Source organism: Gymnodraco acuticeps, unplaced genomic scaffold, assembly GCF_902827175.1.
Source record: "Gymnodraco acuticeps unplaced genomic scaffold, fGymAcu1.1, whole genome shotgun sequence".
Classification (NCBI taxonomy): domain Eukaryota; kingdom Metazoa; phylum Chordata; class Actinopteri; order Perciformes; family Bathydraconidae; genus Gymnodraco; species Gymnodraco acuticeps.
In genome coordinates, this window is record NW_022990943.1 from 187,968 (window position 1) to 209,141 (window position 21,174).

Consider the following 21,174-nt stretch of genomic DNA (forward strand, 5'->3'; position numbering starts at 1 on the left):
TCTCCTAGGGTAATGTGTCTGACCCTCCACGGATGCTGTATACGAAGTTTGGTGTTGAAAAACTGAAAATTGAAATTTAAGTGAATATTTAACTGTTTTGAACATTATGCTAATTTAAATTCCAAGAGGATTATTTGTAGAGCAGGTCCACCCGGATATGTGTTCAAAATGTCAGGTCATTCGGAGTTACGGTGCGACTTTGTAAATTTATTCCGAAATGGGATTTTGATAGGTGGTGCTAGTGAGCAGGTTGGAATATTTAACCCATTGACTCCAGAATATTGAATTTTTCACCGGTCCTGCATGGCGTCCGTGCAAAATTATACAACTTTTGAAGCATCCTCAAGACCTCAAAAAGAGGAAACGCCAGCACTATAATAATAATACCACCAATAACAATAGGTTCCTCGCACTTTGTGCTCGGGCCCTAATAACATAATGAAAATAAATATATTGCAATGCTCAAAACAGCAGCATCCAACAGTCTAATCCTTAGATATTACATGTCACTGCATGCATGCACGGAGCACCCGTAGCACGGAGATCATCATATCATTCTGTCTTGTATTACTCAACAACAACAAAACGGCTCGTTCGCGGGCGCGAGCCGGCTCCCGTCGTTCACTTAAAAGAGCTAGCTCTTTGAGCCGACTCGTTCGCGACCGACACATCATTACTTTTCTGTTCATTTTCTTTATCTTTGCACCAATGAATTTCGTTCTAGGAGTGTTTGGTACTGCAAATGTAGAAGCTATCTGCTGTATCATTCAGCAGGTGCACAAAAAGTAGGCTACATGATGGAATCATTCAATTAAAGGTGGGGTAGGTAATTTTGGAGAAACGCTAGAATTTGAAAATACACAGCCGGGAAAAATCTGCCACTTCCTTACAGAGCCCCTCCTCCAACACACACGAACGCGCACATGACCAATGAGGGCACGAGATAAGTTTGTGCACAGATGGAAGGCTGACAGGCAGGTAGGCCATCCAGTTACTTTAGCCGGGCCGGCTAAAATGATTGGTCATGCTTTTTACAGTACTACAGCTTCCACAGATGACATTTTTTTATGGATTTATTGTCAAAGCACTTCAGATATTCATTGCTATCGGGATGTTAAGAGCATTCCATGGAATATAACAAAAAGTGTATCTCGAGCCGGTTTCTCAAACGTACCTACCCCACCTTTAACATCCCTTAATGAGTCTGTTTTCAAACAGCTGTACATGGGCAAATTATATTGCTGATGAAGACGTTTAGAAACTGCACAGTACAGTACGCGAGCGCCCATTGTTGCTGCTACCTCCCGTCTCTCTCTTTCACTCTCCATTCCGCCTCCACAGTGATGTGTGTTGCATTAACGCTGAGGTGAGGAGTGGGAGGTAGAGGGCAAACTGAGAGGGCTACAAGAGGGATGGAGAGAGCCAGAGAAGAAACGAGTGTGTGGGAGAGTGAAATATGGATATGTGGGATAGATACAGTAGATAGATTGATAGATAGATGGATATATAGATGTCGTTCTTTTTCTCCATCGTTACCTCATTTAGAAAATGTCTGAAGGTGATGATTTCCCAAGTGAAACTACTCAGGTCAAACTCATTCTAGAAGGGAATGAGAGAATGGGAAGAGGGAAAGATAGCAATACAGAGAGAAGATGAGTGAGAGATGGGAAAGAGAGAAAGCAGCTGGAGAGAAGAAGTTGGTCTCTTTGCAGCTCCAAAGCTCTTAATGCCCGAAGCTGTGTGGAGTGTACATGGGAGGAGAGAGAGATAGATAGATAGAGGAAGAGAAGGAAAGATTGAGAGGCTGAATTGACAAGAAGAAAAGCTAGAAAGGGGAGAGAGAATGAAAAGGAGAGGAGGAGGAGGAAGAGGAAGGTTTGCGTTGGTGTGTTGGTTGGCAGAGCGAGCGCTTGTCAGAAAAACCTTCCTCTGACAGAAGGCATGATTCACAGCGGAGAGAGAGGGAGAGGGGAGAGAAAGAGGGGGAGAGAGAGGGAGACGAGCGTCAGAAAAGACGAAAAACAGCAGAGATAAAGAGAGGGAGAGAGAGAAACAACAGAGGAAGAGATGCCGGTAAGAAACGGGGGACTGCTGATTTGAGGCAGAATGACAAGACCTTAACAGGATGGGACTGAGATCGACGCGCTGGATTGACTGATGCCTTTTAATGACTGTGACCATGTTGATAAGGTTCTGGCTTTTCTATCGATCGTGGGGAAAATAAAGCAGGTGGCAGCAGCAGTGATGAAAGAGAGAAAGAGGGAGGGAGGGAGAGAGGATGCTGAAGAATGAAGGGACACTGAAAAGATAGGCAAAGAGATAGAGAGACGAGGAATGATTCCCAACTATCAATAGACTCCTTTGACAGAGCTTCACTAATTTGCAAGGAATGCATGACTAATACAGTCTAAATAGATACTTTTGATTCTCTAACATTACATTTAAAAGGATCAGTACAAATACTTTTGAGAGACTGCTGTGGAAACCTTTCCTAAGGTGTTTTTCGATATCTGAATATTTTCTTCAGATGAGAAATATCATTTGATTTTGAATGAGTGTATGACTTTTCACTTGGATTTAGCATTTCATTTTCACATTTTTTTTCTCTGTAATTTTGGTAACTTCCTGCAAGCTAACGTTTAGCAAGTTATTATGCTATCGCAGACAATGCTGGAGTTATCTGGCTAGCTGCTGTAGATAATCCAGTTTCCTGTCAAGCCACATTTTTATATTTTCATTTTATGGCATATTGGAAAATTCATCTTCAGATTTGTCATATTGAAGAATGGAACAGCTTTGAAGGAAATTATTGACGTCATCTTGACTTTATTTTTGGCTTGGTACAGGCTGTCGCTATTACATCTGACCAACTCCTTTTTGCTTGCGCTTTTTAACTATGGACAGTTCCCACCCCCTTTTAGATAGTCAGATCTGTTGGTGTGTTATATTATTTTAGATATAATACTTACAAAATGGATCAAAGGGTTCGCCAACAAGGGCAGCATTAAGCTTGATGTCGAGCTCATCCTGAGAAGAAAACATACATTTGAAGGTTATTTTTTTTTATCATTTGTAGTCTTGGCTCTAAAGAGTTGTTCACCCTTTTGGTTTTGAAAACTGTATGTTTTTTTAATTATATATTATTAATTGACTAAAGTGGTTGGTCTTTCCTTGGGAGACAATGAGAAAGTAATGTTATTGAAGGCTTTTAGCTTTTGTAGTCTTGCTGTAAGGAGCTATTCCAGAAAATCGAAGATTAGATTACATTTTGCGTTTAGCCTGTACTTTGGAGAAAAAACATATAGTTCTAAGTAAGAAATATTGGAGGATTGTACCCCTCGTTTTCTTAGCTATGAACTTATTCTTACTTACTTTTTGTCCTCCTTTATAACTTCCAAATGGACCAAGGTACCAAGGATTTCAAAATATATATATATTGACTGTTTTTGAGAGCTATGGTTTAGCTCCAAGACACAACAACTAAATGCCTTTTGAGAAAAACAAAAGTGTTCAACTGGCTAACTCCCTTCCTGAGCAAAGGGCTTCTCTTCTCAGCATTATTGGTAACTCAATGGTGGACCTCCGTGGTCCTTGGGTTGGTGCTGTTTGACATTAGCGCATCATTTAACAGTAGGGGTTCTAATGTTCTATATGGAACGACCAATCTTAATTAACTGATGCTGTTATTATTGACGTAATATCTCTAATTTGAGAAAGCTCAATTCAAGGACATTACAGAACTGTTTCAACAGGTAGAGTAGTACTTATTTGTATAAGTAAACTGTGATAGGCGATTACAATTGTTGGAGTTCTTCTTTAATTGGGCATGCAAGAATATCAGTGATTGATACTAATGTCTTAATACTGAATATGTTAATATCCACTCACTTGACGTTTGTGGAGAGACTTTTCCAAGCTGTCTTTTGTTCAAATTTCTTTTTTGTTTTCTTTGTTTTTTACAGACAGCCAATGGTAATCAACACATACAGTCGGAATGAAAGAAGAAGCTGACTGGATTCATAATTTCTTCCACTGTGCTCTGCCTTTCTGTCGCTTTGTGTCTGACAGAATAACGCTCCACTGGATAAAGACTTAATTGGATCCAAACCGACATCCAGAACAATAAACAACCAGAATAAATACAAATGTAGAAATGCTGGAAAAAGAGTGGGAGAGGAAATGAGCTAAGAACAGTAACTCTGTGGACATAACAACTGGACATATTTTTTCAGTACTTTTCTTTTCGAAATCTGGTTGGGATATTTCAATTTGCGATAATGCTCTTTTCATTGCTTTTATCACATTGAGCTTTGGACAAGCTTATTTTTGTTGAACAGAAAGATTATGCTTGAGTATTTTACATTAAACGAAAAGCAAAAATTGGAATTTTACATTTCTGTTTTTTTTTTTGCCATGTTCCTCCCAAAGCTAGATGCCCTGCTTCCTGCACATTCTGATGTTTTTTAAGCAATTTTTTTGTGAATTAGTAAATCTGACAAATTCACAATTCACTCTTCAAACTTCTACCGTTCATCCCACCAACCCCTCCCACCGTCAGCAATTCGGCCAATCATGGGAAAGCCTCTAAGCCGTCCTGGGTGTTTCAGGAAGAGCTCCTGCTGCCTGGAAAAACATGGAGCTGGAGATGGGGGAGTGGGAGGGCGGGCTGCGACAGTGGACGGCGGTTATGGAGATGGCTACGTACCCCAAAGATCCATCTACGATACCATGTGCATCAATCAGCAGATTGACAGCCATCACCATCACTCTGGAGGATCCATAAGGAGAGACGGTGGAAATGAAGGGAGTTTTAGCTACTCTGCAAGTGGCTCTCTGAGGGTGAGCAGGTCTCCAGCTGACATGTTTGATTCCCAGCCCCGCTCTCTAACTCCCAACCCCTCATTTGTTCGGCGACTGGATGAAAGAGCCATCTTTGATTCATTGAAGCTCGGTGGTCAGGATGTTGATGGTGTCGGCTGCCATTCGCCAGGATGTTTCAACCGATCAGTTTCTCCTTCAATGTCATCTTTTTCAGCACCCGGAGTGTCGTCTTCCTCATCCAAAAAGCACCACCATCACCCCCACCATCACCATGGAGACAGTGCAAAGAGTAGAGATGGTCGACATTCCTGGAAAGTCATGACACCTCCAACACAGATGGAGTGTATGGAGTATACTACAACTGAGATGATGGACAGAGGAGGTGGGTATCTAAACCCAGGGCAATACCCTCCCCCTGGGGGCCAGTCCTCTTCTCTTACTTCCCCCCTAATTTCCCCCTTTTCCGGCTCACCTCTCTCCTCAGGTTACCATACTCCAGTTTTCTTCTCCCCTGCCAAACCTCGACCCAGTCAGTCTCAGAGTTTGCGATGTTCCCCTCCCCATGTCATCCAGCCGAGGCATTACTCGCAAACACAGAGCCTCAGAATGTCGCCACCCCTCGAGGTAAGGCGATCCCCCTACCGCGCCCCGCTGGTCCAACTATCTGCTCATGACCTCGAGCAGGAAATGAGGGATCGAGGAGGAGGGTGGAGAAATGAGCGAGAAAGGGACTGGGAGCGGGAGAGAGAAAGGGAGATGGAGCGAGGGTGGGCCCAAAGAGAGTGGGAACGAGAGAGGGAGAGGGGGAGAGTGGAGAGGGAGAGGGCAAGAGAAAGGGAGAGGAGGGAAACATCGTCCTTTGGGACCTTCGGGTATGGTCGACCCGTACCTTTGCGTTCTGACAGAGACTCTGTGTTTTTAGAGCCTGACCAGGTTTTAGACACAACACCCCTGTTGCTTCCCCAGCCTTCACCTTCCCCTTCACCTTCCCCCAATGCCCCCAGAATGGGGACTGCCGCTGTGGGCAGGAATAGAGCTGGGTCAAAAGTTGGATCTGAAGGTATAGGTGGGGGTATGGTTTCAAAGTATGACAATGGGAGTGTGGGTTTGGTGTTAATTGACAGCAAATCTGGGTATGGGCCGAGGTTAGTAAATGAAGTTGGGAACATGTCAGAGGCCGAAATAAGGGCTGCAATAAAAGAACACCATAGAGCTGAAAGTTGGAACCAGCATGACCACGGATCCAGGGCTAGTGTTAAAAATGGGTCTGAAAAAAGAATGGGCTCCCAGGTGAAAACTAGACCAGGGGGACGGGATCTAGAAGGAAAGGTGCAGTCTGGGGTAGGGATCGAAAATATGGCTCCAACTGTGAACAAGGAGGGACACAAGGGAGGGACAAGGAGTGGAGAAATAAATGGAAGGGGTGGGGCTAAACAAGAACCTATTGCTGAGTCTACACCATCTGAGAACAGGTTTGAGCCTCGAAATAATGTTGAGCTGGTAGCTGAACCTGGTACAGGGATGAAGCCAGAGATCGAGGCAGAGGTTGAGGTTAGAGCTATTTCAAGGCAAGTGGACAACTTGATTGGTAATGAAGTTGAGGGTGTAGCAACAGTTAATAGTGAGGTTGGTTCACTAGCAGAGCCCACAGTAGAAGCTGAAATTAAACCAGAAGTTAAGATGGCCCCATCTGAGCCTGAGGCAGTACTACAGACTGGGGTTGGTAAGGAAACAGGGACTAAACGTAACATCGAGACTGGGGTTGCTTGTCAAACCCAGAGCAGCAACGAGATTACAGATAAAGCCCAGATAAATGTTGTTGCTGGGGATAAAACGGAGAATGCTCCTGTAGAGCAAGATGAGAAAAAGCCCTTGGACATTGATAACATTGAATCTAGCCATGTAGAGAAATGTTCCAGGTCCCGCAAGTCCAAATCCTCCAAATCAACATCTAGGACTCGACCTGGCACGGCAACAGGGATCCGTCCAGGCGTTGTCAGCCCTTGCCTAAGCAGAGGGTTTCCGGACCTTGAGCAAACAAGCCCTGCTGAGGGCATTGAGTCAACTTGGCCACGCCGAATTATTGTCAGAAAGAGGACTGTTCGGCAGGGTGGGGCACTCCACAATCTCCCTATTCTCCCCCCACTCCCCTCTGTCCTCTCAGCACTGGAGAAGAGGCATCCGCATGTTCACCTCCTCCCTCGTCCAGGACACTATTCAGAGAATCCGCTAACAACACTCATGAATGCTACAAGTATCATGGGACGATGCTCACTTAAAGAGCCATCCCACCAAGATCCAGGACAGAGCACCAGTTTGGTGGGCAGAGCTTCCCTGAAGGAGCAGAACTTGGAGCACTGGAGGGTCTGCAGAGAGCAAGAGGAACCCAAGAGGTCCAGAAGCAAGGAGAAACAAGCAGAGCTAAGCAAGGGTAAGACTGAGATCGAGGAGATGAAGGGAAAAGAAGAGAAGCGAGACAAGGAGAGGGGGGAAGAGAAAGACAAAAAGAAGGAGAAAGTGGGTAAGGAGAAAGAGAGGGTTCCTGTCAGTGTGGGGCTAGTAGAGGAAACCAAACGAGAAAAGTCAGAGAGAAGGGTTGTAGAGAAAGTGCCAGAAGATTGGAACATAAAGGAACGTGTGATAAAGGAACGTGTGAAAAAGGAAAGAGATATAGAAATAATTTGTCTAAAAAAGGAGGATAAGGGAATGGAGACTAAAGATGCAATACAAGGGCAGCATGGAAAAGAGTTCAAGCAGGTTGTGACAAAATCAAAGAAAGAAGAAAGTGAGGTAAAGGGAGGAGAAGAAGAAGGAGGCCCTTTGGGAGAGGAAGAAGGTTGGGACACTGTCCTGGACATGGTCAACACTTTGTGGGAGGATGGCTGGGAGAAAGGAGGAGCGGGTGGAGGGGATGATACAGATTCCTTTTCTGGCTCCCTTCCGCGTTGGCCTCTTCTTCGACCCCCGATGGGTTTTGGGGGCTCTCACCCCCCCTCCTCTGCAGCTTCGGAGCTCAGCCTGACTGAGTTGGAGCGGAGAGCCAGGGAGCTGGACTCTGACCTGGAGCACCTAGACCTGTCCCAACCACACAGGGACACCCAGGATGTATACCAACCACTGCTGGAGCCACAGAGGGAACGAGCTGACATGTACCAAACACACCCAGGGCCGCAGAGAGATAAAGCTGCTCTCATGACAGGTACACATCAGTAGGATTGTATGTGTTTGTTTTCTATCTTCCCATATTTGTGACCCGCTCTATCAAAATCAGTCGGATGTCGCAACAGTGCATTGCGAGATAATTGTGTAAAATTATGTAACTTGTGTAAAAAACTTGTGATTTAGTCATTTTGGGGATTTGGTTGATTCTAAACAAACAAAGTCTTGGCTTTCAGAATCTCAAACATGTATTGTCATATTCAGCAGATAAATACGTTTCTGAAGCTTAAAGGGGACCTATCATGCAAAATTCACTTTTTTATGTCTTTTATACATAAATATGTCTCCCTGGTGTGTCAGGGGACTCACGCAGCGTCAGCAAATAAAACCCTTTCTCTTTCGTTTTAAAAACGGGGATACAACGAGCGGATACAGATTTGCTGCCAATATGACGTAATTTCGGATGGTGGACCCACAGAGAGTTGCTATCAGAAACAATGCCTGATGTGTTTTGGACGTAATAGTATTTGTTTACATTAGCAAGCCTCACTAACACTCAGAACTAACCTGTACTGGAGAGTGGATGTGTTTAAAAAGCAGGAAATAAAAAAAGGAACTCACCTAAAATAATTTTAGCTCCATACTGTTTCAGAAATAATCCTTGATGTGGTTTAGAACAGGATGGCGTTTTATCACAGCTGAATTTAACTTTATCTCCGGTAGAAGTCTGATCAGGCATTAGCTCCGCCTCCTTTTTTTTCAAGCTAAGGACCCAAAATCTGGCTGGAATAGAGGGATGTCTAAAGGCCCGGACACACCGGGCCGATTTCGTCTGTCGATAGATGTCTGGCCGTCGATGAGCGTCCTGTCGCCCTACTCAAATGGGTTTGTCCAGCACCGTCGTGTCTTTTCGGCCGTGCCGACACCTTCCGCTCCCGATTCAACATGTTATTAAGCAATAACTGTTGCTAAAATATTGTCAGCAAACTTTATTGGCCTTTTTCCAAATTGTGTTAACAGACATTATGTTATTCGAAATATTTTTGCTCTATATTTGGAGAACAAACACAATAAGATATAATTGGAAAGCTAAGAATCTCCTCTTTCCAACAGTGTAAAAATTGCAAAATGTGTTTCAGGATCGATGTGACTGATTTTGATAGAGCAGGTCATATTTGTTTTATTTAGGTACCTAAGTCTGTTGATTTTACTTATAAGGGTCAGTTTATTTGTCATGGATACTTGGGAAGATCTTTGTCATGTTTGACAGAAGATGGGGACTGGAGTTTTTATTGTTCCATCAAGGGATATCAAGGTTTAAAGAGAAGTTTGGATTTTGGCTTATTTCCCTCAATGTCATGTGTCTCCGTTCTATTTGGATCTTCCTCACTTTCTCTCTGGATCTTTCTGTTGTAGCCTTTGGCTTTTTATTATCTTAGCTCAAGCCAGTCTTCACTATAATTCCTATTTTAGGATTTGTTGGCTCAGGTACTATCACGGACACTATTTTGCTTTCACAAACCTGTGTCCTTCACTTTTCTTATCTCATCATAAGACAATGGGAAACTCTGATCTAATGGTTATGATAAAATATCCAAAGTTTTGACTATGATTGGGGAATGACCAGTGTCCTATTGATTATATCTTGCTAATATCTCCCTCTTCTCATGTTTAATTGTGTTTAAATCTGTGTTCCACTTCCCAGGTACAGGGAGCAGATCCCATATCAGTTTGGAGCTCACTGCTATGGCTTCACCAACTACAGACACAGAAAGACCTTCTGACTGGTCAACTAAACCTGCTGGGACTTCCACTGTTGGTACAAGGTAATTCCACAAAAACGTTTATTGTCAGCATTGAAAACCTTATCTACCAGATGTTTGCTTATAATCTGCATAACTGAAGATTCATTGCACGAAAAAAGGGAAAACCAGATTTGAATTTAGTCAAGACAAACTAACGATCAGATTTAAGTCACTCTGGTGTGTTTATGAATGCACTTGGCTATTGACTCTTCAGTTCAATTCAATGATCAGATAATAATAAAAACGTAGGCCATCATTTTGCACTAAATGCTATTTATTGGCTTTTTGGCGTCAGTATAGCACATGTGTTACTTTGATTGGGATATTTAAATAATGTTTATGTTACATGTAGAACTTTGTGTGTCTGATCATTTGAAATCTTAAGCCTTTTTAACTATGTAAAGAGCAATGTAAAACATCAGCATCCAATGTTGACCTGCAGCTGTGTACTTCATGTATGCAGTGCTAATAGTCTTTTTTTACATTTAAGTAAATGCAAATGAAATGCACCAAATGTCTGAAGGGCGAGGATGATAACAAATACACGTAATTGTAGTGGCCCAACACTTGAGCCTTTAGGTACATCCCACATAATCAGTCAATCTGAACAGTCACAGTGAGTGAATCAGACAAGAAAGATGGTAAACAAATAAATAAGTCAGTGCTGAAGAAGAAGATAGATTCCTCAATCCCACATATAACAAAGCATAAACAGTAGTAAAAGTTGTGTGCCATGCATACGGAGCAATTTCGGGTTCAGTGTCTTGGCCAAGGCCACTTCAACCTGTTATTATCTCATTCTCTTTGAACAGTGCGTGTACAGGTAGTTTAGCATGAAAGCAGACAGGATTCATATAAAGATAATAAAGGCATCCAGTGCACATCATTTGCGACCAATTAAGTAGATTTCATATCTAAAGTGTGCTATCTGAATCTGTCTTTAGCAGATCTTTGTAACAATCAACTTGTCATTAAAAAAAGTGCTCTGTGGGGCAAATAAATATTCATAGTCTTGATCCCAAAAAGTTGATGGATTTAGTGGTAACCAATGGTAAAGAAAGATAATTATTAGTCACAGGAGGCACAACAGGAAGTAGCCATTTTTGACTACCATGTTTTTTTCCCAGCTCCACTAAGGAGGACAGCTCTCCAGACTCCAACCTGACACTGGAGTCCGACTCCAGCGGCGTCTTCCTCTCCTTATCCAATCAGAGCCAGGAGGAGGCCGGCTCTGACAGCGACCAGCCAATCAGTGGCTCTGACCTAGGCAGCAGCAGCACGTCACTGGAAAAGGACGGGGAGGACGGAGGGTCAAAGGAATGGGGGAGGGAGGAGAGTGCAGAGCTACAGTGGTGCTACCCTACACTATTCAATACATCCTTGCAAGAAGACATAGAAGGAGATAGGGACCAAGAGGAAGCTGGGTATGGAAATATGGGGACATATGAAAGGGGAGGGAAAGATGGAAATGTAAGAAGGGGTTGGTAGGATAGGCACGGTTTCAATCATGAAGACCCATCTCAACTATACAGACAACGAGGGCTCCACAACTTTTATGGCCCCACAAAGTGAAGAAATACCGCCCAGGAAAAGAGTGACCCTCATGGGAGGTGACATTCCTCTTCCTCTGTCTCCCTTAAAACAACCAATCAAACCCTTTCTAGATCCAAATCAGATGCCAATAAGAAGCTCAGGACTGGACTGTGGTGACATAGATCCCTTTGTTCAATCGGACAGCTTTGTTTACCTCGCTGTGTCTGCAAAACCCGCCTCCCAGGGGGAAGTCGCCACAAAGACAGAAGTTCCCACCCATGGTATAAAACAAGGCAGTGTACAAAAGCGTTCAAATAGCGTGAAAACACACTTTGACCAGTCAAATACAGAATGGCGGACCAAGCCAACTCAACTTGGTCCACAAAAACCAGAGGAAGGAGACTTTCTGTGCACTGACAGCTTTGTGTACCTGGCTGCTCCGGCCTGCCACCTATTGGGCCCCACAGGAACTGCACCCTACAGCGGCAGGTATGTGTACTTTTTGTTCACTGTATCCCTGCATTCCATCATTCATAGTTCAGTGGGGACTGACAACTAAGCATTCAAATGCAATACATTTATTCATGTTCTGGTCCACTTTACCTGGTCGTGTTTGTAATTTAACATAGATGTAAAAAGAGAACTGGATACAGAATTTGAGGCGAGGCCACGTTCATTCCTATGAAAGTTGCTCAGTGGCCCATGAAGCAAAAATTGCCTGAATGTCGAGGACTAAAGTACCCAGATCATTTCAGGGATCTTCGGGCAATCCTCAGCATCCATTGGGTCCATGGATTAACAGTTTTCCTTAAATCCTGCCTCCAATTCCCTCCGTCACAATAGCGTCACTTCTGGTCTCGGCTCAATCAAATAAATCGAGGGGGAAGATACCTCAGTCAGATTTTGGTGCATTTTAAAATGTTAAGGACCTAATGATTTAAATAATGGCTACTTGAGAGTTTGACGTATTTTTCCCAATGCAAGTCAATGTGAATAGGACTTTTAAGGCTTCACGTGATTGGCATCACATGACTGAAACGGTAGTCATAGTACCACTATTTGGCCACACTACTAAAATGTGCTTCAACAAACGACGCACTTTCTATGTGCTTGATTCGTTGTGGCAGTTGACTAGGTAAGGTAGCCCAGGCGTCTTCCCCCCAGCCATGTCTTCCAGCTCTCTGAAGAATACCAATACATTCTAGCCCAGATAGGGTACGTGTTCCCGTCAGAGTGTTCTGGGTTATCCACAGGGTGTTCTTCCAGCTAGATGTTCCTTGAATACCTAATACCATCACCGACAGCAGCCAATTTACTGCTAATACAATCCACCGCTCAATCTTGGATTCCATTTCCACTCATACAAGGTTTAGTTCCTTGTCTGCTAGGATTTTAACTACCACTTCTGGAATACTTTTTTGCACATCAAAGTAAGGGTTAGGCATGTGAAATCCAAGTGTCCCATGTCAACAAAAGACATTGAGTTAGGAGGTTGGAGATGTTCTTGAGAATGTCCATGAGGCCCTAGTGAACATTAGTGCAAACTTTCACACATCTCAGGAAGGAGAGACAGGGTTTATCCCAGGGAAGAGAACTTCTGATTCCTTTGGAATCCAATTTCCATACAAAAGCATGTTTTTGTCAACAACCATCATTTATCTAATTTCCACTTCAAACTCATGGAGTATTTTAATTGAAATGTGTGTTTTCCCCTCCCCCTGTGTTTAACATAGAGCTCTAATAATGAAGCTTTCTTTTTTAAATAACGATTCCTTGTTGTGACAAAGTTCACCAATCGGCGATAGGCTGTAGATGCCATTAGCACTTTGATTACTACAATTCCATATGATTTCACTCAGATTGTGCCTGTTGTGTTTTCTTCAGGGAGTCCGACTCGGAGAGTTCAGGATCTGGCCCTGGTGACATGTCAGTTCTGGGTTGTGGCTCGGTGGCAGGGGACAGTGACTGGGACTCAGACCTGTCTGACTCTGATCCCAGTCGCCCCCCCAGGATCTCTTCTGCTGGAAACAGAGCTGCCGCCGCATCACGATCAGAGCTGCACGCTGAACCGGGCTGGGACTTATTCGGAGATACCACAGAGCCTGAAGTGCTGAGTGAGCTTTTCACGGAACAGGATAAAAACAACAATGGTAAAGCAATGAAGGTTACCGGGGTAACCAGCAGCCTGGAAGATTCAACGACCATTCCCATGGCAACTCAGCGTGTCACTTCGCCAGTGAAACGGTCGACAACAGTGGAGCAGGCGTCAACAAAGGTGACATGGCAGTTTAGACCTGCCCAGAGGTCAGTCTGCACAGGAAGTAGAAAAGAGAAAGAGAAGGAAATGACGTCATCGTCATCAGTAATGTTCACGGAACTGAGAGGAGAAGAGACCCATAGAGGCTCCCCTTCATCTTCATCGTCTTCATCATCGTCATCATCTTCTGGTTGATTTGTAAAGGAAAATGATTTTTTACCACCACTTGGGAAGAGCTGTGTTGCCAAAAGATAGAAAATATCTTTAATTTGTTCTGTTGAAACCAACAGAGGACAGAATTTCTGTACAGATTTATTTGCCTGTAATTAGTTTTTAATGTTGCTTCTAGTTGCTGCCATTGCCTTCTAATGACTTACTAAAGGCTGCTTAAAAGACTAGTTAATTGTTGCCTTTTCTTATGTTAACAGTCCTTCACAATATCATTATAATCTGTTCAAGTTTAAAGCGATGTGAGATTCTGAACTTCAGGTTGAGATAATGAGGAAAAATGGCCACTGATAGAACCCTTATATAATTTAAGCACTATGTTTATTCGAATGGAGTTGATCAGAAATCTAAACATGTTGATTTAGAAGTTACATGTACACATTATTCTCAATCTAAATAAGAAATATATATAGTTATGTGCGGGTTTATTCTGGTGAATGTATTGTACAGGGTACACACAACTACCAGGAAAAACACAATTCACATATGAGGCGTTCTCATGATGTTGCTTGGTCGCAATAACACAAACGCTTACAGCTGGACAAAATAACTAATGCCAGACCATACCCTTCTGTTATCTTTTTTATAAAGATTTAACAATATAAACGTGTCTCAGGCCTTATATTACAATATATCTTCTTCCCTATGTAATGCCTCACTTTAACACCTGCTTATACTTCATATAATATTAAAAAAAATGGACTTTTAAAAACTGTCAAAGGTCAAACTTTACAATGTACAATGTATTTTATAATCACATCCAACTTTAACAACAGTGTATTTAACAGTGTGTTAATAATATATTTTGAAAGAAAATTATAGAGTGAAATATAGAGTGATCAATTATACATATATATACAGTATATGATGAATGTGCAACAAATAATGAAAGGATTTAGTGATAACATTTAATTTAAATGTTTTATTAATCAATTAGGTTAAAAATTGTGAATGTAATATTTGAGCAATATGCTTATGGGTTCATGCTATATTATATGTTTCATATGTGGAAAGTGTTGTGCATAAAAATGGCTGAGTTTAATTTAATTTATACCGCCAACTACTGCAGTATTACACTTAAGTAGAGGTTCTATGTGGAACACTTTCAAACATCAATTTATTATCAGGTATCATGGTATAATTTCCATAAACAATGGAACAAGGTAGAGATGATTGATAGCATTTGCCTCACACCGGTGGTATTTTTATTGCGAGTGACTTTATCCCCCATAATCCTCTTTGCTTCTCCCACACCTCCAAGACATCTTTAGCTTTGCGGAATTGGATAAACAAAAATGTGTTCCCTTTTATTCCCATCAATCAATTGTCTATGGTTGTGCTGCAAATGAAGCAATCCAGAATCCTATGTTGCTGTAAACTGCAGTGTGGAGACTGATTAAGCTGCCAATAGGCACTGATGTTAAAGGTTCACTTTAATAAGTTTCAACCCTAACCCTTGCTTTTGTCTCTACGTGACTAATGGGGACAACATATTTTAAAACTAGTCTAGTATTGAGCCAGAGCGCTGTAATGTAATTGCTCGGGATAATCACGCTTAATTAAAATGTTCTTTTTACCTTTCGTCCGAAAAGGTCTGTTTGTTATTGTGTCTAACATGGTCTCATTCAAGAGGAAGTCTCCTTCTGAAATCTTGCCACAGAGGTGTCTTTAGTCTTGTAGAAAACAGTAGAAATGTGAGTGAGTCATAGAGAGGAGAGCTGGGAGGGGTCTGTTCTGTTGGAGTGAGGGCTGTACCATATGGAGAAAATATCACAATATATTTATATAATGATATACTTGAAATGACCATCTCTAATGTGGATTTAATCACCAAGGGCCTACGTCTACATAGCGTCTTTTTCTGAGCACCTGTGTCTTTTTTTTCTGTGCTTGGAATAGAGATCGGCTGGCGGACACTATGTTGCTGCCAGTGAGTGTTTTACTTGTATTGCCGTATGTCCATAGCTCCTTGCTCTACGGCTGTCAGACTGAGCACTGAAGCTTATTCATACAACGTTTTAGAGTAAGATTCTCTCGAGTAGTGTTCATGGTGAAAAAATAGAAGTCAAACCAATATATAGCTTCTTAAAAACCAGAAAAGACAACACTTTACGATATCCCAAAAATCAGCTCTTTATCAATATAGCCGACATATATATATCTGATGTACCTTTTTCTTAAACAACACATACAGTGTCAAAGACGAAAAAAACAGGTGTGCAGGTTGTCCATTTTGTTTACCCCCCCCCCTTACAGGTACCGATAATTTCAAGTCAGACAAAAAACCTTTAATTCTTCTGTTAGATCCTTTTCTCTGTAGGTGATGTTGTTGGATACTTATAATAACAAGTAATAATATAATATCAAACTGTTGGTGGCAGAAAAACAAGCACTTGTATCAGACATACATTGATGGTAGTATATATGTTGCGTAATTGCATAGAAGCCTGTTTGGCAGCTACCTGCTGCAGCGCAAATGACCAATACTAGCCACTTAACTAACTAAACTTAGACTTGTGAAAGAATCTTAAAAGTAACCCTTTAAAATGACACACGTGTACACCTTTAAAAAAAGAGCACAGTGATATCAGATTTATCATCCTATTATAAATGCCATAAAGGGAACGTGGTAGGTTGACGAACTTTCATCAATAAAAATCCTTGTTACAATGGTATATGGTTATGAAAGACTGCGGGGGAAGTTTTGACCTGGCACAAATGGATTCCTTAGCATGAATAGTCGTGCCATTTAGTCGTGCTCATGAATTTCAAATTGGTCATTGAAGGTTACTGATAATTCCGAGTTGAGTAAATGTGTCTTTATGTGTGTTTGTGTTGAGTGAATATATTGTGGGGATAATGCAGCCATATTTCTTGATTGTGATTGATGGGCGGGGGTGGGTTTTTTTTGTCTTGTTTTTTTCCGCAAATTAAGAAGTGTTGCCTTGTGCAGCTTAAACTGCCATTATGAACCTTGAAATGCTCCGCCAGTCCTTATTCTTGATGGTGATGCTCTGTGTAAACCAATTGGATTTAGTGGAGCCCTAAATGTCTGCTTTAGTGATGGATTCATTATATATATAATTTGATATCATCTGATGCTTTTGAGCACAGATTGACAAGCACAGCCATGAATGAATAACATGCTTTTATTAGCATGCAATGTATTTTTAAAGTTGCAAGATTGACAGGTTTTCTTAAGTGTTAACCAGTTCTGTACTCATGACTGATGCAGGTTTAAAATGACTACAGCCTCTGACCATTGTAACTTTTTTGTTGAGGCTTTTAAACTACATTTGTTAATATTCTTATAAAATCCAATAGCACCCCAAAATGCTGTTGAAAGTCGGCGGTTTTAAAACACGAAAAGTGAGCTGTAAGGCATTTTAGCACACATTTGCTAATGGGGCCACGATAAGCTCCCATTGCAGGAGAAACCAAGCAGTACTCCTGTGCTTTTTCTTTCTTTATTTCATGTGTGGTTATTTGATTAAACACACGTGTGCAGAAATGTGTAAATAAGTCAATTGTTCTGGTATAAAATAAATAAATAGTCATTTCGATATGATGATTTTGGATCACGAATAAGCTAATAAAGCAGGATCTACTTAATTTGATATTATACTTAAGTGGTGCCAATATACATTGAATCATTTGCTAACTTTGTTGGTAATTCAGCCTAGTATTTTGGGATCTCCGATGGCAATATTTTCATATAGGAAAGATTGCATTGGAATAAGACTGTATGAGCCAGTATTCCCCTGCAGGCCCTTCAGTGGGGCCTCAGGCAGTTTCTTGGTGGTTTTCTGCCAGCTCCAGCATCTTGATACAGTCATGTATGTGGATCTGTGCTGTTTATTTGATGAAGGAATGGGGCCGAGCATTTATAAAAACTACCTTTACAGGTTTGATAATCCACACTGCTTATAGTGTCTGGCTGAAAATTCATTCGGAAAAGGCTGTTTATATGAAATGTAACCTGTGTTCTCTATTACGCTGTCTCTATGCTGTGTAGCACAACCTGGTTTCTATTGGAAAAACTGCTTTTTCTAACCCTGCTGCTTTACATGTCTGATGGAAGGAATGTTTGTCTTAGTAACTAGATTTTAGAGCTCACACATTGGACCAAATGAGAGGAGGAGCCAGATAGTTGTACACTATTCAATAAAATAATCTTTGATTTTCGCTAGCATTAAACTGTGGCAAGTCATCTAGTTTCACTGTGAAATATTAAGGGTAAATTACCATCACTGACTTTTGTAAAATTCAGTATAATCAGGCCATACGTGTAATACTTTGCTCTTCATGTAAACGCTGATCACTGTTAAAGCTTAGTGGTGATGAATAAGTGAAGATTTTTAAGGGGATAAGGTGGATTTATGTGAAATCTAATTGTTTGCCATATTGCCAAGCCTTGTTGAAATGCATTAATGTACAAATAAAGATTAAACTCGATGGTGGAATGTGACTCAATTTGGCCTGTGTCATCTGTCTTAAACTTGGTTTTTCACTGCTATGCCACCCTATTAGGGATATACATACGTCTTAAAGAACTGAGAGAAAATAAAAGGGAAATGCATAAAGCTGCATTAGTTATCAACAATGGACTAAATGAATGTGTGTACTGAAATGTGAAAGGGTTTTTTTTTTGCTTAGGAATCCACAGAAAGGTATCGCGAACTCTGCAATCCGCCCCCATGTTTGAGTGGTTTTTACATTATTTTGATGATTTATAGTCCAAACCTTTCTTGTCTCCATGTAAAAACCTGTATCACACCCACTTTGCATTGTCCAGAAACACATTTGCAATGAGCAGATGAACATAGTGGAGCACTGAATAGTTTGAGAGCCAGACATTATCTCAGGAGTTGGGGGAGACCAAAACAGCTAAAAGGAGAGCGAATATGGACGTACATCAGTCAAATGGCCAACACTTCAAATATGTCAATCTTGTCTTTGTTATTGTTCTGCTGCCTTCAAATGGCCATCAAAAGCAAACGCTTACATTTGATTTGACAATTAAAGGACCGTTATTTGTATTGGTAATAGTAACATTGCACTTGCAAGTTAATTGCTTTGACCTGGTAAGATCGATACATATAACACAAAGCTTGTTGTACATTTTCTTTGTTTCAATCTCAACATTTAGGTGTGCTGACCATGGTTGTATAAAGAGAACTGGATACAGCGTTGGAGGCGGGCCTCTGTTTCTTTCCCATTCATAAAGCCAAAGTAGTGGGAATATGGAGTACTAAAATGACCGATCTTCATCTGCAATCTTCTGCATCCATGGGGCCAATGGAGCATAGGCACCTGGGTTTTCCTTAAGTACCAATTCCAATCCGCTGTGTCACAATAGCGTCACGTCCTGTTTCCGCTCAATGAAATTATTGGAGAGGGAAAATAACTTCCAATGTTCTTCTGTTGATTGGGCCCATAGAGCATGTGTACTTGCATTTTCCTAAGGCCCCGCCTCCTGTCCACTGCGTCACGACAGCATCATGTTCGGTCTCGTCTTAGTCAAATTACTGGAGAAGGAAAATAACTCTTGACAGTGCTTTTAGCTCATTTTGCAACTTTAGGGACCATTATATTTTAAATATGATGGTTTAGTTTATATATCGTTTTTTATAAATTGTAGGCTGATTTACAGACAATGTTAGTCAATGGGAAGAAGTCATTTTGGGCCAAATTGCATCACATGACTGACACAGCAGCTTGGCCACCACGCAAAATTGGCTTTGCAAAGGCCAACTCCCTTGGGGCCTGTTGCTGAGTCTTAGTTTTACCTCCAAATAACTATTTATTTGTATATATCATAATGGTAATTATTTCCCTGTTTCACTTCGTGTAGCAACGTAATATATTTTCCCAGGTCTCAGGAACAGCTTATGTGAGTTTGTTATAAAAACGTAAGAAATGATGGCAAAACTGAGTGTAAACCCAAAGTTGTAATTAATTGGAATGTATCCTAGATAAATGAATCCGAAATCCTGCTTTTCATTTGTAAACTTAAACTCCAATGTAAAGATGAACTGCCAAACAAATATAGAACTTCTTCTTTTGAAGGTACTTAGATTTCAAAAACTCAACTGTTACAATAATTCTGTAACTATAATTACAGTCTTTTATAAGACACAAACACACATACCACACACAGCCTTTCAGTGTCAGCTGTGTATTAAATAGTACATGGTGCATGAGTAGTTGTGTCAGTAATCTAGGTCTGTCCATCTATTTAAGGCTGATTAATTAGAGCATCTGAATAAGGCCAGAGAGGGAGAAAGAGAGGGAGAGACACACTGCCAGTATGAATAGTTAATCTATGTGCCACTTCCCCTGCCACCACAGGGATTGTGGTGATTCATTGGGCCAGATCACACAGTCTGTTTGTCTGCAAAAATATGCGTCCAGCTTTACTGAAATTCTTGAACTAATTTGAACTAACTTTTAAGGATGAGTACACTCTGTGGAACACAATAATATGTCTGCCGGGAAGAAGCTTGATTTAATTGCTTTTGTCATTGTGTGTGCCATAAAGCATACAAGCTGTATTGTATACCATAACAATATTTGCATCATCCCTATGGGAAATATGAACAGGCCTTTTTATTTATTTATTATTGGGGACCAAGCCCCAGTAGATTGAGCTATAGGGCGTCCCGAACCGGCTTCTTTTAATTATTTAACGTTTTTTATATATTTCAAATTCAGGTTTATCCAATTTAATAATTTCTCTTTGTTCCATTTTCACCTCTTCCCAAGCTTGAAAAGTTGCTAGTGTTCAGTTTGTTGCAATATGCAACCTCCCTCTAGTTGCCACCAAATCCTACAAACTATCCCTTTAATGGAAGTCCAGGAAGATGACTGGATCTGGTCTTTACCACACATGTTTTCTAGAAATATTTAATCAGCAGCAAAAATGTTCAGTTGGGTTTTAGGCTTCTTGTTTTTCTTCCGAAACTCAACACTGCCTGGAGATTTTGTTAAACAGTAATTGGCTATTGGTGGGGAGATGTGAAAGTGGGCAAAGTTGAATTCCCATTTTTAAATTCATTTCATCAAGACTAGAAAGAGCTGCAGGACTCTTTGAAGATTATAAGTGCGTCATCCAGGGTACTCTTATTCTTACTTAGCATTTCAACACAATTCAAGGGACTGAAACACAGCTGATGCGGGACCTATCATGCAAAATGCACTTTTGTACGTCTTTTATACATGAATATGTGTCCTCGGTGTTCAAGGGAACTCACCAAGTGTCAGAAAACACAACCCTCTCTATTTTCCTCCATACCCAAATCTCTAAAAAAGGGTCTGTAACCGATCTGATACAGACTGATCCAGATTTGAACACTTTACTGACGTCAGTAA

At 41.2% G+C, this 21,174-nt stretch overlaps 2 protein-coding genes across 4 annotated transcripts; both read left to right on the plus strand.

Moving 5' to 3' along the window:
- Window positions 1-1,985: 1,985 nt before the first annotated feature.
- Window positions 1,986-18,271, plus strand: LOC117558514 (zinc finger CCCH domain-containing protein 13-like). Of its 3 annotated transcripts, none has more exons than XM_034234760.1 (5): window positions 1,986-2,073; window positions 3,963-8,020; window positions 9,686-9,806; window positions 10,913-11,807; window positions 13,203-18,271. In XM_034234760.1, exons 2-4 carry the CDS (start codon window positions 4,573-4,575, stop codon window positions 11,271-11,273), a joined length of 3,930 nt encoding a protein of 1,309 aa, XP_034090651.1. In that variant the 5' UTR covers window positions 1,986-2,073; window positions 3,963-4,572; the 3' UTR covers window positions 11,274-11,807; window positions 13,203-18,271. The 3 variants fall into 3 exon arrangements, with proteins under 3 accessions (XP_034090651.1, XP_034090650.1, XP_034090652.1); XM_034234759.1 differs by having other exon boundaries at window positions 1,989-2,190; XM_034234761.1 differs by lacking the exon at window positions 1,986-2,073 and adding an exon at window positions 2,251-3,052.
- On the plus strand, window positions 11,293-13,770 carry LOC117558530 (uncharacterized protein DDB_G0271670-like). The gene is made up of 2 exons (XM_034234780.1): window positions 11,293-11,807; window positions 13,203-13,770. Exons 1-2 carry the CDS (start codon window positions 11,293-11,295, stop codon window positions 13,768-13,770), a joined length of 1,083 nt encoding a protein of 360 aa, XP_034090671.1.
- Window positions 18,272-21,174: the final 2,903 nt, after the last annotated feature.

Coding starts and splice junctions, on each gene's coding strand:
- LOC117558514 (XM_034234760.1), top strand. CDS start 4,573: ATGGGAAAGCCTCTAAGCCGTCCTGGGTGTTTCAGGAAGAGCTCCTGC. Junction 8,021..9,685: donor TAAAGCTGCTCTCATGACAG/GTACACATCAGT, acceptor TCCACTTCCCAG/GTACAGGGAGCAGATCCCAT. Junction 9,807..10,912: donor ACTTCCACTGTTGGTACAAG/GTAATTCCACAA, acceptor TTTTTTTCCCAG/CTCCACTAAGGAGGACAGCT.
- LOC117558530 (XM_034234780.1), top strand. CDS start 11,293: ATGAAGACCCATCTCAACTATACAGACAACGAGGGCTCCACAACTTTT. Junction 11,808..13,202: donor ACTGCACCCTACAGCGGCAG/GTATGTGTACTT, acceptor TGTTTTCTTCAG/GGAGTCCGACTCGGAGAGTT.